Source organism: Nicotiana attenuata, chromosome 8, assembly GCF_001879085.1.
Source record: "Nicotiana attenuata strain UT chromosome 8, NIATTr2, whole genome shotgun sequence".
In the NCBI taxonomy this organism is placed as follows: domain Eukaryota; kingdom Viridiplantae; phylum Streptophyta; class Magnoliopsida; order Solanales; family Solanaceae; genus Nicotiana; species Nicotiana attenuata.
This window is the reverse complement of record NC_031996.1, coordinates 27,927,297-27,943,661: the sequence shown is the minus strand read 5'-3', so window position 1 is coordinate 27,943,661 and position 16,365 is coordinate 27,927,297. Positions and strand designations below refer to the sequence as shown.

At 35.7% G+C, this 16,365-nt stretch overlaps 2 protein-coding genes across 3 annotated transcripts; one reads left to right on the top strand and one right to left on the bottom strand.

Moving 5' to 3' along the window:
- On the top strand, positions 7,868-11,073 carry LOC109231824 (protein yippee-like At4g27745). Its single transcript, XM_019397456.1, has 3 exons — positions 7,868-8,058; positions 8,175-8,309; positions 10,657-11,073. The coding sequence occupies exons 2-3, from the start codon at positions 8,217-8,219 to the stop codon at positions 10,912-10,914; spliced, it is 351 nt and encodes a 116-aa protein (XP_019253001.1). The 5' UTR covers positions 7,868-8,058; positions 8,175-8,216; the 3' UTR covers positions 10,915-11,073.
- On the bottom strand, positions 12,336-16,063 carry LOC109231127 (probable serine/threonine-protein kinase WNK10). 2 transcript variants are annotated; one of them, XM_019396688.1, is made up of 7 exons: positions 15,449-16,063; positions 14,810-14,847; positions 14,463-14,690; positions 14,146-14,366; positions 13,894-14,051; positions 13,403-13,805; positions 12,336-13,326 (listed from the first exon to the last, which is right to left on the bottom strand). In XM_019396688.1, exons 1-7 carry the CDS (start codon positions 15,545-15,547, stop codon positions 12,581-12,583), a joined length of 1,893 nt encoding a protein of 630 aa, XP_019252233.1. In that variant the 5' UTR covers positions 15,548-16,063; the 3' UTR covers positions 12,336-12,580. The 2 variants fall into 2 exon arrangements, with proteins under 2 accessions (XP_019252233.1, XP_019252234.1); XM_019396689.1 differs by lacking the exon at positions 14,810-14,847.

Genomic DNA, 16,365 nt, shown 5'->3' with positions numbered 1-16,365 from the left:
TAGGCGCCAAAACGCTCACGAGTCATCCAAAACCCGATCCGAATATACGCGCAAGTCTGAAATCATCATAAGAACCTATTGGAACCATCAAATCTCGATTCCGAGGTCGTTTACTCAAAATGTTGACTGAAGTCAAACTTGGCCTTTTAAGCCAACCTTAAGGAACCAAGTGTTCCGATTTCAACCCCAACTCTTCCAAATCCCGAACTAACCACCAAACACCCCCCCCCCCAAGTCATAAATCAATAAAAGCAAGTACGGGAAGTCTTATTTAGGGGAACGGGGTTCTAAAAAGCAAAACGATCGGTCGGGTCGTTACATTTATCTCTATATATATTTACTTACATCGATAAAAATCCTGGTTTTGCGATTATTCATGATATAGGTTTTGGGCCTTTAAAATTCTTTTCATGGCCTGATCTTTAGTCTTTACACCATCTTCAACCCATGTGATGGTGACTGCTGTGGTCCATCATAATAACTGAAGCAACTTGTATTTTGTAATTATTTTGTAACGTGAATCTTTTGATGAAAACGACGACCAAAATGAAATCTAAACTAATGGAGTACTAGTATATAAATAGGCGTAGACAAAAACTGACGTAAACTTCCCTTGCACTTTCCATAAAAGCCGTCATATTGCAAAGAAGGGAACTCAACTAAATCCCTTTCCTCAAAAAGTTATAAAGCATAAGCAGAGCAAATACTTTTTTTTTGTACGTAAATAAAGTTTTAATAGGCATAGAGAAAAATTGATGTAAAATTGCCTTGCATTTGTCATAAAAGCAGTGGCAATCCACATGTTATAAAGAGGATTCAATTGAATCGCTTTCGGAAAGTTATACAGCATAAATAGAGTAAAATAAACTTTTTTTGTACATATACAAATTTTTGAATTCCCTTGATGTATAATATTTAAATTCTTATAATTTTTTGAATTTCGCATCTCAGAATTTTTGACTCCGCCAGTAATAAAAAGTAGGATCAGATTTAAATTTAACTTAAGTTAGCACATTTACGACCACTTGATAGTTGATATCGATTATTCCTTGACTTAGAAGCGTTCGCTAGACGAATTCTTTTTATTCATTCGACTTGATATATGTTAGAAGAAAAAAAAGTTCGCAACTATTGGAACATTACTAATACAGATAGATTTAGTTTAATGTGAAACCTGATCTGTTGAGCCGAGAGTCTTTCGGAAACAGTCTCTCTCCCCTCAGGGTAAGGGTAAGGTCTGCGTACGCACTACCCTCTCCAGACCCCACTAATGAGATTTCACCGAGTCGTCGTTGTTGTTGTGAAACCTGATCTGATATGGAATTGCGTGCGAAAATTCTTTTTTATTTCAGTTTCTGCATGAACTTATTGTTTGCATCCAATGGTACTTAGTTTTCTCAGGCGCTGAATTCGTAATTTGGACAAAGCTGCCTAAGAACATAACCGTTCTTCTTCATGCCAAGTTACTCAAAATGTTTGATTATTTTTCTTGGTTTTTCATCTAGTGATTGATACCCTCATTAATGTCCTCCCGACTAATCTGAATTCGCACGATATAAGGCTCATTAAAGGGAATACTCACTACTAAGATTTTTTTCTTTTCTTAGGGCTCGAGTACATGCGGACAGAAGATTTTTAAATCTTGGATATATACTCTACTATTTTTAATATGAAAATTACTAATGAGATTGGGTGCATAATTAGTTAACATACTTATATGAATTACTTACTAGTTTTTTTAATATAAGTAATAGTAGTGTTTGGCACCAAAACTACCTGATGCTTGAGCACTCATTAACCCATAACATAGGCTCGCTACTGCTCCAACTCTATAAGCAGAATACATCCATAGGTCATTAAACTTGTCCATATTTTTTACTTAGATACTTAATTTTGAGTCTGTTCCACTTGAACATTTCAACCACACCTTTATTATGTTATTTAGACACAATATGCTGACATGGCAAGGTAAGTGTTTCTTACATTTTTCAAGCGCGTGAAATCATCCAAAAAAAATAATCTCCACGTACTTCTTATCGGAAAATGTATAGCTTATGCCGAAAAATTTTCCGGTCTATTCTTAACCCAAAATGTAAAATACATTTGTTCATGCCATTACTACTGTATCCTCCTTTAGATCTGCGCACACCCCACTACCATCTTTAAATCTGGCCACCATCATAAACTTTTCATTTTCCTTCTCATTTTTAAGATCTGATTGACGCTGCAATTCTGGCCGGAAGAGTAGCAGCGCCGCTAGCTGCTGATGTTAGGCTAAAAATCCATATTTTCGCATGTAATTTGCCTTGCATTATCCCTCAATCTTGTTAATTTTGGTGTAAATATTTGTGACTCGAGCTTAATAATTGTATTTATATGTGTAGGAGTCAATTTGAAGTGATTTGGCAAGCTATGCAAAATGAAGTAAAAACAGAAGAATTTGGAGAGAGTATGAGTTTGGTGCCCAGGTTGGTGCCAGGCACCAACCAAAACGCCAAAGGCAGAATGCGGAAAAAGTTTGGCGTCCTGATTGGCACCAGGCGCCAAGCGAGACGGCTAAGGCGGATTTCTTCCTATTTTGGCTAGAACTTGGTAGTTTCGACCCTGCACTTCCCCAACATGCATAAAAGGAATTCTAAATCTATTTGTTGGAGGGGAGACATTATGGGAGAGGCAAGAAGGCTGCGAGAACACTGAGAAGCAACGAATCACAAGAGTTTTCTCTTTCGTTCTTCCTTAATCTATATTTTAATGCTTTCAATTATTATCATGATTGTTAGTATGGTTATGAGTAGCTAAACTTTCTAATCTAGGGTTTGATAGAACCTATTGGAGGATGATTTTCAACTACGTTTAATACAGATTTGCCTTTGATTTTTCTCTACTTGTTCAACTATATTTTCGTTGTTGTTGATTGAAGAGCTCTAAATTAACTGTACCTATGTAGTGTGTATATTGCTCGAGAGAGAGTACACATTTAGGTAGTTATTGAACAACCTCACTCCTAACGTATATGAAAGGTCAATACGGAGGGTTTAAAGGCGGGATTAGAAATAACGAAACCTTGGTGCGATCATAGTGAGCGGTGAATTAGTGTCATCTAGTGTAGTTCGAGAGATATGTCTAGTAAATTGTGGTAGTTGCTAGAGAGAGAGCTACGACACCCAAAGTGCTCACGATCGGTAGAGAATACTTAGGTGAATTTATATAAAATATAGCGGGGGATATTCCGACAATAGAGGAAATCATAGCTCTAGATCTCTCCTTAATCTTTTCGCCAAAACTTAGTATCTCTATTTATTAATTTACTACTTTAATTTGTTAGTTAATTAGTTAGATATAAGAATCTTAATCTTTATAACTTTGGAATTTATCCGGACTTGACATGTTAGTGATATTGAACAGTTATAGTGAAACCTTAGTTCTCTGTGGGATTCGACTCCGGACACTACTAAAAAATCTAGTTTTAGCGACGGACAAATTCTGTAGCTAAATAAAAAAAAATCCATCGTTAATCTCATTTAGCGACGGATTAGCAATAGATTATCAAGAAATTCAGCTAGCTACGGGCGTTTTAGCGACAGATTAGCGACGGCATTCGTAGCTAATTTCAGTTCTTTTTGTAGTGGGACTTGTAAACCGGATTATATTTACAGCGACCACTTAGTCCTTTTTATAAGGCATAGTTGGGCGTGATCAAGCTGCCTACCTCATCTTTTCTATTTATCTTACACCATGTGAGAAACCATAGGATGGCACGAACAAGAATAATGGGAAGAGCCCTCTCATTTCCACTCGTCTTGCGAAACTTTATTTTTCTCGACGGAGTTTCGCTTTTTGCTCAATAATTAAATTGTGTGACTTGAATCGTAATCTTAACCAGTTGCGTCTACATTCGAGCAGATCTGACCGGAAATATCAAGTTTTGGCGACCCTTATGCGTCGGTGTCGTCTTCTCCTCGTTTTTTCTTTTCATTTTTGTCTACAGACTATAGATCTAAAAACATATGGTGAAACTCCACCATTATTTAATCTTGTCGAAATTTTGTTTTCCAATGACTTTGTGGTTTAGTCGAATTTTGGTGTTTCCGGCAACTTTCATGCTTCTACTCATTGGTTGTTATGATTAAGCCCTTTGTTCATTTACGTTGGATCTAATTTCACTATTCTCAACTATTATTGTTCTGTTCTGTTTTGTTCCCTTCGTTTACTGCCCTTGTTTGTTGGCTAATGATTTTATTGGTAATGTATTCCTTCTCTTCTGTTCGTTTGCTGCTGCGTTTTGGAAAAGAAATGGCAGAAAATTAATTTTTCCGGTGAGGGGTCGTTGGGAAGATGACGACGAGTGGGGTTAAGTTAAATCCACGTGTCCTCATTATATTCATCACTTTGATGTGTGAATTACACGCACCTTTTGTGTTTGGGTATCTCTGAATTTTGTGTCCAAATGACACATTTAAGCTGTAATTGGAGTGTTCAAATGGAACGGACTTAAGATGAAGTGTCTAAGTAAAAAGTGAAGACAACTTTGAGGGATTGTCGATGTACTCAGTCAACTCTATACATCTAGTTAAGGATCAATGGTTTCAAACCATTCCATCACAATCATTGGTTGTAACAGTCCATCTTAATAGTGATAAAAAACAATTTCTTCGATCTTTTTTGGTGTTCAAAATGGAACTAGTTATAAAAATATAAGTGACAAAGATTACTTGTTAAATTTCCACAAAATATAACAATATAAATCATGAATTATCCACCACTAGTAATGATCCCCAGGATCATATCTTTTGTAAGAAAAATTGGCATTCTATAACAACACATAATAGAACTTGGCAATTTTTTAGCCTTATATTAGGTTTGGCAAAGATAGCCCTACACAATTGCCATTATATAGCCAAATCTTAAAAAAAAAACTACTCTATTTCAAATTTTCTCTCAAAAAAAAAAAAATACACGCTTATTTTGGCTTCCCTCCCCCTTTCTCTCCTTGTATTTCTTCTTTTATCTCTTCTCTTTTGCTCTCATAGTTTAGCAAAAATTCTTGCAAATTATGCAAAAAAAAAAAAAATCAGTGGGATGAAAAGTTAAGGTTGATCTCACATCAGAGAAAATCAGAAGCAAAAACTAAGAGAGAAAAAATATATTTCAACTTTGTTTTTCTTCTCTTCTCTTTTTTTTTTTTTTTTTGTTGGATTGAATGAGTGAATGTGATTGAAATTGGTTGAAAATACCTAAACGAGGCTATACACAAAATTTGAGCAAGATTAGCAAAAACTAAGAGAGAAAATATATTTCAACTTTGTTTTACTTCTCTCTTCCTTTTTTTGGTTGGATTGAATGAGTGGGTGTGATTGAAATTGGTTAAAAATACCTAAACGAGGTTATATACAAATTTTGAGCAAGATTAGAAGTGATTTAGACTGGTTTCAGGTAAAAAATCTAAAAATCCAACTACGACATGTGTATATCACATTGTATATCGTGTACATCAGTATATATCACACACAAGTTTTTAAGGACGTCTGTATATATCACATTGTATATCGTGTATACAACCCAATTTTTTTATGGACGCCCATGTATATCTCATTGTTTATCGTATATATAAAATAAATTTTCATGGATATACACAGATACACATAATATACATGAGACATCACTGATGTGCACAGAGATATACACGGGTGGTTACAATAGAGGATACACATGTGGAGTCGTATTGAACTTGAGTTTTCAATTTGAAATGTGTTACACAAAGAAGGAAAATAAAATTTTAATAAATTTTTTTGATATACACATTATTATTATGTTATACATTGTGATATACAAATAATATAATTATTAATTATTGATCAAAAAAAGAAAATAAATTTTTGATATAGCACGTTTAAGCAAGTTATAAAATATAAAATAATAAATGCAATTGTGGGAGTAAATAATATTTTTATATACAAAAAAAAAATTGATATACACAAAGAAGAAAAATAAACTTATGATATCTATTTTGGTATACACATGTCCGATGTGCTATACACTATGATATACGAATAAGACAATATTTTTATTGTGATATACATTGATATAAAGGCAGCAATAACTATATATATAATTTTATATTATTGATATACAAAGAATAATATTATTTATATATAAAATAATAAAAATAAAATTTTAATTTACATGTTATTATAGACAAAGAAGAAAAAAAAGTTGTGATATACATATTATTATTGTGATATACATTTATTGGCTATTTGATGCCAATATCTATAACTAGGACGATTTTCTACTAATTATATGAGTATGTTGTTATACCATGCCAACACCCCCTTTTGTAATCCCTAGTTCTATTACTATTAAATAAATGTCCAATTTATCAAAAAAAAATAATTCAGATGGGATGTTGAACTTGGGCCCCACAAATTTGGCGGCAGACTGATTTGAACACATGGTGTTCAAGAATAAAGGCATGAAATTCAAAAATAGCCAGATTTACAATTGATCATTTAAAAATAGCTCAGTTTCAAAAGTAATCGAAATTTAGCCATTTTTTATGTAAAGATAAATTTGAGCAAAAATACTGTTCAAAACCCGAAAAAATACGCCAGTATATTATGCTGGAGTTCCAGCATAAGTGTACTTGAACCCCAGCATATTATACTAGAATTCCAGGATAAGTATGCTGGAACTCCAGCATAATATGATGGAGTTCCAGCATAAGTACACTAGAACTCCAGTATAATATACTGGAGTTCCTGCAAGTATACCGGTCCAGCATAATATACTGGAGTTTGGAGCACCGGTGCTCCAGTCTCTAGTATATTATACTGGAGCCAGCAAAGTATACCGGTGCAACATAATATGATGGAGTTCATACACAGGTGCACCGAACTCCAGCATATTATGCTGGACCGGTCTCTGTTGCAGCAAAAAAGTGGCTATTTTTCATTGACTTGGTAAACGCTGCCTATTTTTGAATGACCAGTCCGAAAACTGGCCATACCGTGCTATTTTTCATGTATGGGAGAAATTCAAAAATAACCAGATTTACAAGTGGTTATTCAAAAATAGCCATTGTTTCAAAAGTCATCGAATTTTAGCCATTTTTCATGTAAAGAGAAATTTGAACGAAAATACTGTTTAAAATCTGAAAAATACTCCAGCATAATATACCGGACTTCCAGCATAATATATTGGAGTTCCAGTATAATATACCAGTCCAGCATAATATACTGGAAGTTCATACACAGGTGCTTCAATCTCCAGTATATTATGCTGGAATTTTCCGCATGTTGGAGTTCCAGCATAATATGCTGGAAGTTCATACATAGGTACACCAATCTCCAGTATATTATCCTGGAACTTTCCGCATGTTGGAGTTCCAGCATAATATGCTGGAAGTTCATATGCAGGTACACCAATCTCCAGTATATTATGCTGGAACTTTCCGCATGTTGGAGTTCCAGCATAATATGCTGGAAGTTCATACACAGGTACACCAATCTCCAGTATATTATGCTAGAACTTTCCGTGTTACAGCAAAATAGTGCTATTTTTCAATAAATTTAAAAACGCTGGCTATTTTTCGATAACCAGTCCAAAAACTGACTAGCCCGTGCTATTTTTACGATCTTGAACGGTGCTTCATCCTTGTCGTAATTTCTCTTATATAGCCTACGCAATGTATCATTTTTGGCCTTTTGTTATGCAATGTACTAATTTTTGGCCTATACGTGTAACCTGCACATTCAGAAAAAGAAAGTGTAATACTATGCCCAAAAAATGATGTCACTTTATCCTGATTAACTCCACTTCAACTTGTCATCTTCTCTGATCAAAACCCACAATACCCCCACCCCCACCCTCCCTCCCACAACCCCTCATGTTCAGATTGCAAGCAATTTTCCAATAAACAGGTACTTGTGCTGTGCTGGTGAGAGGTATTAGGTATCGACATGCATTGAGCTGGTCCGCACCTCACGATTATTAAAAAGAAAGAGAAAACAACCCAATTGAGGAAACTATTATAAAGATTTTAGGCTCTTGGTAATAAAGGTACAAGCTTTTCCCCTTAACATATCTGCAAAGAAGCTTTATTCATTGTTTTTACTTTATAATTGTGTGATTATTCAGTTTTGGTAGATGAAAATGCTGTTTTACTATGATCTCAGGATATAGCTTACTTGGACTCTCTGTTTTGATCCTGATTATAAATGGCTGAAGTGATTGGTCCAAGATTATATAGTTGCTGCAATTGTAGGAATGAAGTTGCGCTACACGATGATGTTATTTCTAAAACATTTCAAGTGAGTAACTTTTGCTCTTTATTTCTTTTTCCTTCGAATTAGTGGTGGCAAAATAGTTAAAAGAAAATAGTTAATCACTCATATTATCCACTAAAAAGTGGGTTGTATAATGAACTTTTTAATCAAATTGGGGAATCCTCAAGCTTGGGCACTATGAATTCTCCCAAAAGTGATCATATTCAAGAAATCATGAATAATATAGTTACTCATATTATCCGCCGGTCAACCCGTTTTTTATCCGTATTAAATATGGGTAGAGCTGCCAATATGGGTCGGGTGGGCTAGCCCAGCCCAGCCCACGTGGGCTTTAGCAATTGACGGGCTGGGCTGGGCTAGCCCACCATTTTGATAGGCCTTATAATGGTCAGCCCACCCCAGCCCTATGTGGGCCGCGGGCCCCCACGGGCCGGCCCATCATTTTTAAAAATATAATTTTATATTTTTTCTTTAAGTTCTAACCTAAAAAAAGATAATTATTTAAAGTTAAAAAACATCTTGTTGGAAAAAATTCGCAAAACTTATTAACTTTTTATATTGTTCCTATATATCGCAATAAATACTAAAAAAAGTAAAAGACAAGACTATATTTCATTCACTAAAAGTCAAAATTTAAAACAAACTATTGAAGAGAACGTTCATGATGCTTATGAGATATCCAACACATCATCTTCATCAAACACATTTGAATCCGCTTGTGACAAGGTTGTCTTAACATCTTTACTTTCATCTACAATTCATATGCAATATTAATTAGTTAAATATTAAAAATAATTAAATTTTAAAAATTAATAATATTTAAATTCACATAAAAAAATGTTACAAGTTTGAGTTTTGGAAAACCTGTGCAGCCAATTTCGAGTAGTAACAAGTGTTTTGACATTTTTATAATAAATGCAACTTCTGTACTTTGTAAGAACACGCCACCAATGCTAAATGTTAATTCCGATGCTACAATGGTAATAAGATTACTAAGTACATCACGCACCTTCATTGAAAGATCGGGATATTTTCTAGAATGGTCCTTCCAATACATGACAACATCCATCTCTTGAAACTTCTCAAGATCAAGTTTTGGTTCCTCTTAGTGAAGATCCAATTCTGACTTTCCATCTCTAAAGGCAATATACTTTTTATTTTTTATATATTTTAAATTAATATTTTATTAGGTCCACGGCCGGCCCGGCCCAGCCTCAATCAAGCCTCACGGGCCACGGGCTTACTCGGGTCGGGCCTAAAAGCCTCATTTTTAAACGGGCTCCAAATATTTTAGCCCAGCCCTGCTAAATCATGGGCTGGGCTGGGCTGGCCCGACGGGCCAAGCCCATATTGACAGCTCTAAATATGGGATGGGTCAGATAATTTATCCCTTTTTTCATTAGACGTTTTCGACTCGAACCATAACCGACCCGACCCGCCCGTTTGCCACGGGATTACTATTTGGGGTTTTGAATGCTACACCTATTCTAATCAAATACTCCCTCCGTTTCAAGTTAGATGAGATAATTTGACTCATCACAGAGTTTGAGGAAGAAAAAAAAGAGTTTTGAAACTTTTGGTATTAAAAGCTCAGGGAGTAAAAGCTTTGTGGGGCCATGACATTTGTGTGGTTATAAAAGTTTCTTGTTAAGGTAAAATGGGTAAAATGGGTAAAATAAAGAGTTTAAAGTTGGATTATTTCCAAATTTAGAAATGTGTCATTTATTTTGGAACAGACTAAAAAGGAAAGTAGCTCGTCCCTTCCTTTAGCTACTAAGATGTTTCAGTTCGCCTCCCCGAAGCCCTCCCCGAAGCCTATAAAGATTAAAAGGTTAAATTGTATTATTTGTAATGCACTATTCTAAGGTTAAATTGTTTTATGGTCTTTGTTCTTTGCTATAGTCAGTTTAATAGCCAATGCTAGTGTATACTATGTTCAAACAGATAGTAATAGAACATAAAATTATGTTGTCTCGCCTAATTCCTTTTGTATATTTCTGATAAAATCGATGATCTTGTTGCATATAAGAATGTTGTCGCCTGTCTAATTTGAAGAGGCGCCTTGGCATAACTGGCAAAGTTACTACCATTTGACCAGGAGGTCACGGGTTCGAGCCGTGAAAATAGCCTCTTGCAGAAATGCAGGATAAGACTGTATACAATAGACCCTTGTGGTCCGGCCCTTTCCCGGACCTCGCGCATAGCAGGAGCTTAGTGCACCGGATTGCCCTTTGTGTTTTACCTGATTAAGAAAAAAGAATGTTGTCACCTGTGCCACAGAATGAGTGAGGCTATACGATGTTTCAAAAGTTGAGTTACATTTTTTTTTCTCAAGTGTTTCCGCTAATATGTTGTCTAATTTGACATTTAGGGAAGAAATGGTCGAGCATTTTTGTTCTCTCATGCGATGAACGTTGTTGTTGGGCTCAAAGAGGATAGACAACTCATGACTGGTCTCCATACAGTTGCTGATGTCTATTGCTCTGACTGCCGCGAGGCGCTGGGTTGGAAATACGAACAAGCTTATGAGGAGACACAGAAATACAAGGAAGGCAAATTCATACTCGAGAAGTCGAAGATTGTCAAAGAAAATTGTAGTCCGTCATGCTATGTCAAAGTGTGTGGATGATTCATGCTCATTTTGTTATATCAACTCTGAGCAATTCAAAAGGTCAATTCATTGCTGCCAATAGCCTGATCTCAGCTTCTATTTCTTGTGTGTGTACAGTGAGACATCTCTATAACAACATCCTTATAAAACGACACTTCACTATAAAAGTCAAGCTTTTCTGGAACCAATTTTCATGTTATGTTATAATATATGCTCTCTATAACAGCACTTCGCTATAACATCCAAAAATATTCGGAACAAACAAGGCTGTTATAGAGAGGTTTGACTATATATATCATATTTTCTTTACTTGGTTTCGTTGAGCAAATGACGGCTGAGTTATTGCAAAAGGTCCAGGGCCTGCTTTTGCGCGATCATAACTGTATTTTGTCATGAGAAATCTCAATGTAAACATGGTCAGTTGTCCTGCAAGCAAAAGTACATAAGAGTCTTCTCCTAGTTTTGAAACTAAAACATAGAGAAAATAGAAAGTAAAGAACTGCTATAGAACTTCAAAGTATAAAGATACAACTATGAAGGTGTTTTAGAACTGCCTAAGAAAGCTTTTATTACACTCTTGTTGAAATGCAGGGTAAGGCTGCGTACAATAGACCATTGTGGTCCGGCCCTTCCCCGGACACTGCGCATAGCAGGAGCTTAGTGCACCGGACTGCCCTTTTTACTGGTTTTGAAATGCATCATTGAAATTGGAATGCCTGAAATTTTTGCTACTTTTGGAATTCATCGTGTTTTGAGGGTTCAATGATGTTGGAGAGAAGGTTGAGTAACATAATGCAATCGCAAAGGGAAGCCACTTAACCAGCATTGAGGAAGAAACTCAAGTAGTTTGCCTTAACCAATCCTTGAATTCTTATTTGTGTTGATATGGTCTTTCTTATTTATTTAAATATGTCTAAAACTGCAAATATTAAGATTGTGACATGATTAATTCCTTTGGCATAAGATGTTCATTATCAGTTTAGTGATGTGCCTGATACCATCTCAGATGATGCAAAGTAGGTGATTCATCTACAGCTTGCTGCTACTTCAATAATTTATCTTCCCTGAAAGAAAAGCTTGTATATACACTGGTAAATTAACAAAACTTAATAAAGGGCTAAGCTCTTGCTATGCGCGGGGTCCGGGGAAGGGCCGGACCATAATGATTTATTGTACGCAACCTTACCTTGCATTTCTGCAACAGCATGTTTCCACGGCACGAACTAGTGACCTCTGGTCATATGGCAACACTTTACTAACTACGCTAAGCCTCCCCTTCAAAACTAAATAAACACAATTTCCTTCTCATGCATGTGTCTCTGCTCCTGACTTAATAGTGTCTTAGGCTTCAATCTCTAATATCTTAAGAAGAGGAAATAACACTAAAATAGTAAGAGCTACATGTAAGAAAATTAACGTTGCAGTGCATAAGATAACAGTAACCAAGAAGTTAAAGGCACTAAATTCCAGATGAGCAACTCATAAGTCAAAAGCAAGCACCAAGCTTGCAGAAGCTTACTTGGGAGCAAGTATACAAAAAATTTCATTTCATTAACACCGCTGGATAGTTTTTTTTTTTTAAAAAAAAAAGGTAAAACTAAGAAAAGAGAATAAACAATTTCCCTAAAAATAAAATGGAACTTCTCTTGCTAGGTCAAAGATTTGCGGAGTAGCAAGAAACAAGCTATGTACATATTTTCTTTTTACTTGTCCACTTCTTTCTGGCATTTTCAATTGCCTCCACTCTCATTCTCAAGAGTTCACGGCAAGATTGCTGATACTGCATATTGATGGCATCAAGTTCCAACTTGAGATCCTGCAATTGATTCTTGTCATTTGCTCCTTCGATGAGAGAGATGGAAGAGAGGTTAGAGCTCAAATCATTAGATATGAGATTCCGCGAGCTATCAAAGGATATCCCTGAATTTTTGGTACAATCACTCATTACAACATCACCAATACTACCCACATTGTAGCTTGGAACATGGATCTTGGGACCCTTGATGCATTCTAACTCATTGCCAAGCAATCTTAAAAGGTTGTTATACTCAACATCTGAATCTGATGTTCCCCTTTGATTCAAAGATGTAGCGCCTAGTTCTCCAATAACGTGATCCTCTATTCCAGGAGTCTGAGAAAGGACATGAAACTGGTTATGAGCACCTTTCAATTCATAATTCTGAACAAAACTTGCAGAGATTGGATTACTGTTAATCACAGTTGAATCATTGGATGAGTTATTCACTGCACCGGAACTCCCAAAAGAATATTTCTGGCTTGTCGAGAGTTTGAGAATGAAGCCGTCAATCAATTCAGCAATTGTTGCCACATCGTCGTTTGACAGCGCAAGCTCCTCTGCCATCTCACTAGCTATTGACATCACAGTGTCAACATCAAGATAAAATACAAACTGCACATGCCTAATCCGACCTGTTAAAAACAAAGAAAAGAGTCAAACATTTGCCAACAAATACTCCATGTATATTCTTTTAGCATGATTACATACCAGTCGATTGAGCAATTCGCAGTGAAAAGGCAATTGATTGGTCATCATGCTTGTCACCTTGTAATCTAAATTCGTTTCTCCCATTACTTCTCACAAAGTCTAGATTAGAAAACTGAGGACATCCATTCTTGCTTTCTATGGACATGTCACTTTGTAACTTCTTCTGTGAAAGGTCTATGTCCATGGAAAAAGAATACGACTTTGGCAAACTCTGAGCTTCAGGCACAAAATTTGAGTGCTGCAAAGGATCACATAGGGGTTTTTTCAAGCTTTCAGATGAAAGAAATGGGTCTTCCAAAAGTTCAGCTGCACTCAATCTTACAGATACTGGGGCCAAACATTTCTCCACAAATTGCTTTACATGAGGATCTGTTACTTTCGCTAATGATGCTGGCTTTATGCCCTGAAATCAAACATTTTCCTAAGCAATTGCAATTATTTTAGAGTTGAACAAAATAATAGTTGTAAAGCTTAGGATAAGTGGAGCTCACCGACGTGACTTTTTTGTAAATTTGTGCTTGATTTCTACACTCATTATATGGATATTCACATGTGATTAGCTCCAAGATGCACATGCCAAAAGAATATAGGTCGACAAGTTCATTATATTCTTCATCATATAGCTCTGGTGCCATAAATTCAGGGGTACCTGAAAAAAAGAAAACACAAGAAAATATGGTAATAGGGGTTAATATATCAGTTTTGATAGAACCAAAGGCAGCAAGTCCAAGTTAAATAACTACCAATAACACTTCGAGCTGTAGGCTGCTCCATGATTGTTGCCAATCCAAGATCTCCAAGTTTAACTTCTCCATGGTTTCCATTGATGAATATATTATCACATTTCAAGTCTCTATGTATAACTGGTGGATTGTGACTATGGAGATAATGTAAACCTCGGAGAATTTGTCTAGCCCATTTTTTAACAGCCCTCGTGTCAACAGTCTTGTGCTTTCTCCGATATCTAATAGCCATAGAAAGCAAATGACATATGAATAAGAAAGTTTGGAAGTTGCATTGTTAATAAGAAGGAGCAATATGCAAGAAACATTGGACTCACTGCCTTAAGCTTCCTGAACTAAATAATTCAGTGATCATATTAATACTTTTGTTCACATCGTCCACCCATGAAGCATATAGCTTTATAATGTTTTCATGCTTCAACATTCTCAACAAATGAACCTCAGAATATATCCTCTCCAAATATTCTGGTGACTGCAAAGCATCATCTATGCAAATTTGATTCCAAGCAACTTCTATTCCATCGATTTCATCAAATGCCTTATAGCTACACATAAAACATGTGAAAATTAAACACTAAAGTATTGTGAACGAAGAATGACCAACTACATCTTAACATAATTAAAGTGCAAGAAAAATAACAGGAGATGGGTCTAGGAGCCATACACAGTCTTAAATGCTCCACGTCCCAAGATTTCATTATACTGGAGGAAGAAAAACAAAGAGAAGGTGACAATACCACCAAAACCCGCAATATTACATAAACGAAACAGAATGAAAAAAATATCCCATAATAACCGAGCACACTCCATTTCTCAACAAAATGTATAGATAATGCAAAAGAGCAAAATATAATCATAGTAAATGAAAACCCAACTAAATTCCTACCTACATTACAATTTGTTTCAATAGCAAGCCCCACTTTAGTTCAACTAGGCATCAAAAGATACAACAGCTCTTTGCCGAAATGCAAGCAGAAGCATATAAACTCACCCTCGGTATGGTGTAAGCCATTTTAACAAGCCTCACGTTCAAATCAAGAGTTTAAGTTATATACACTATTGTAGCAGGTAACCTGTCTTATTTTCAAGATTATAAGCCTCACATTTTAAGGAGACTTACCTACAGATATTCTTTGGATGTACCTGTGTAATAATATTTTACAACGACGGTGTACATAACTTAAACTAAGATGAACTAAAGGAACAAAGTACAACAAGCAGGAGTCAGTTGATTTAATCAAATAATCCTAAAAATAGTAAGTTTACAAAAATAGAGACACCAGAAAGAGAAAGACATAAGTACCCGAATGTATCGCTTGTCAGGGGATACTTCAACAACCTCAGGCTCATCAAATTTACCTTTCAATTTTGACATGTAAATCCATGGTGTAGAAGAATTCATCTCTCCACCGAAAAAAAAAACCCCAAAAATATTGAAACACCCAAATCCTATAAAAGATTAAAATCGGGTAAAATCAAAGAAAAGGTTCAGAGAATGCTTCACAGGCAACTGAATAAGAATCAATAACCCTTCCAAATCGGAATTGGCGTTCAAAGAACTCAACTTTAAGGGAAATCAAAGCAAAATTGAGAACTCCCATTTGCAAAATTCAAGTAATTAACCACAAAAACAAGAACCCAGTATTGAAACGCATATAGCTAGACTAATTAGGGCAAGAAAAAAAATTCAAACCCTAAACCTCAACGCCCTATACCGAAACCCTAATCTGTTGATAAAGATTTGGGGATTGACAATGGTAAATTTAGGGAAAAATTTTAACGGGAAGATTGTGATTAAAGAGCGTAGAAGAGAGAGGAATGGAGAAAAGAGGAGCAGCTGAAAATAGTCAATTTGGATTAAGGGTTAATAGTTTGTCAACTTTGACAACTAAGCTTTCGCTATTTTTGATAATCAAGCTGCTAAAGAGCTCTTATTTTAATGTAATTTACAATTTACTAAATATTATTGATTTATGTGAAACAGGTACAACAAGGTGTCGTGGTGTAGTTGGTTATCACGTCAGTCTAACACACTGAAGGTCTCCGGTTCGTCCGGGCGACGCCAATTTCTTTTAAATCTTTTGTTTTCATCAAAATTGCAGAAAGCTCATACTTGTCATCTTTTAGCCAATTCGCTTGCTTTGATCTCTATACATTTGGTGATCTGGGTACCTTAGATGTTTAGAGTACGTACAACCATTTTCTCACTCAATTGGCTGC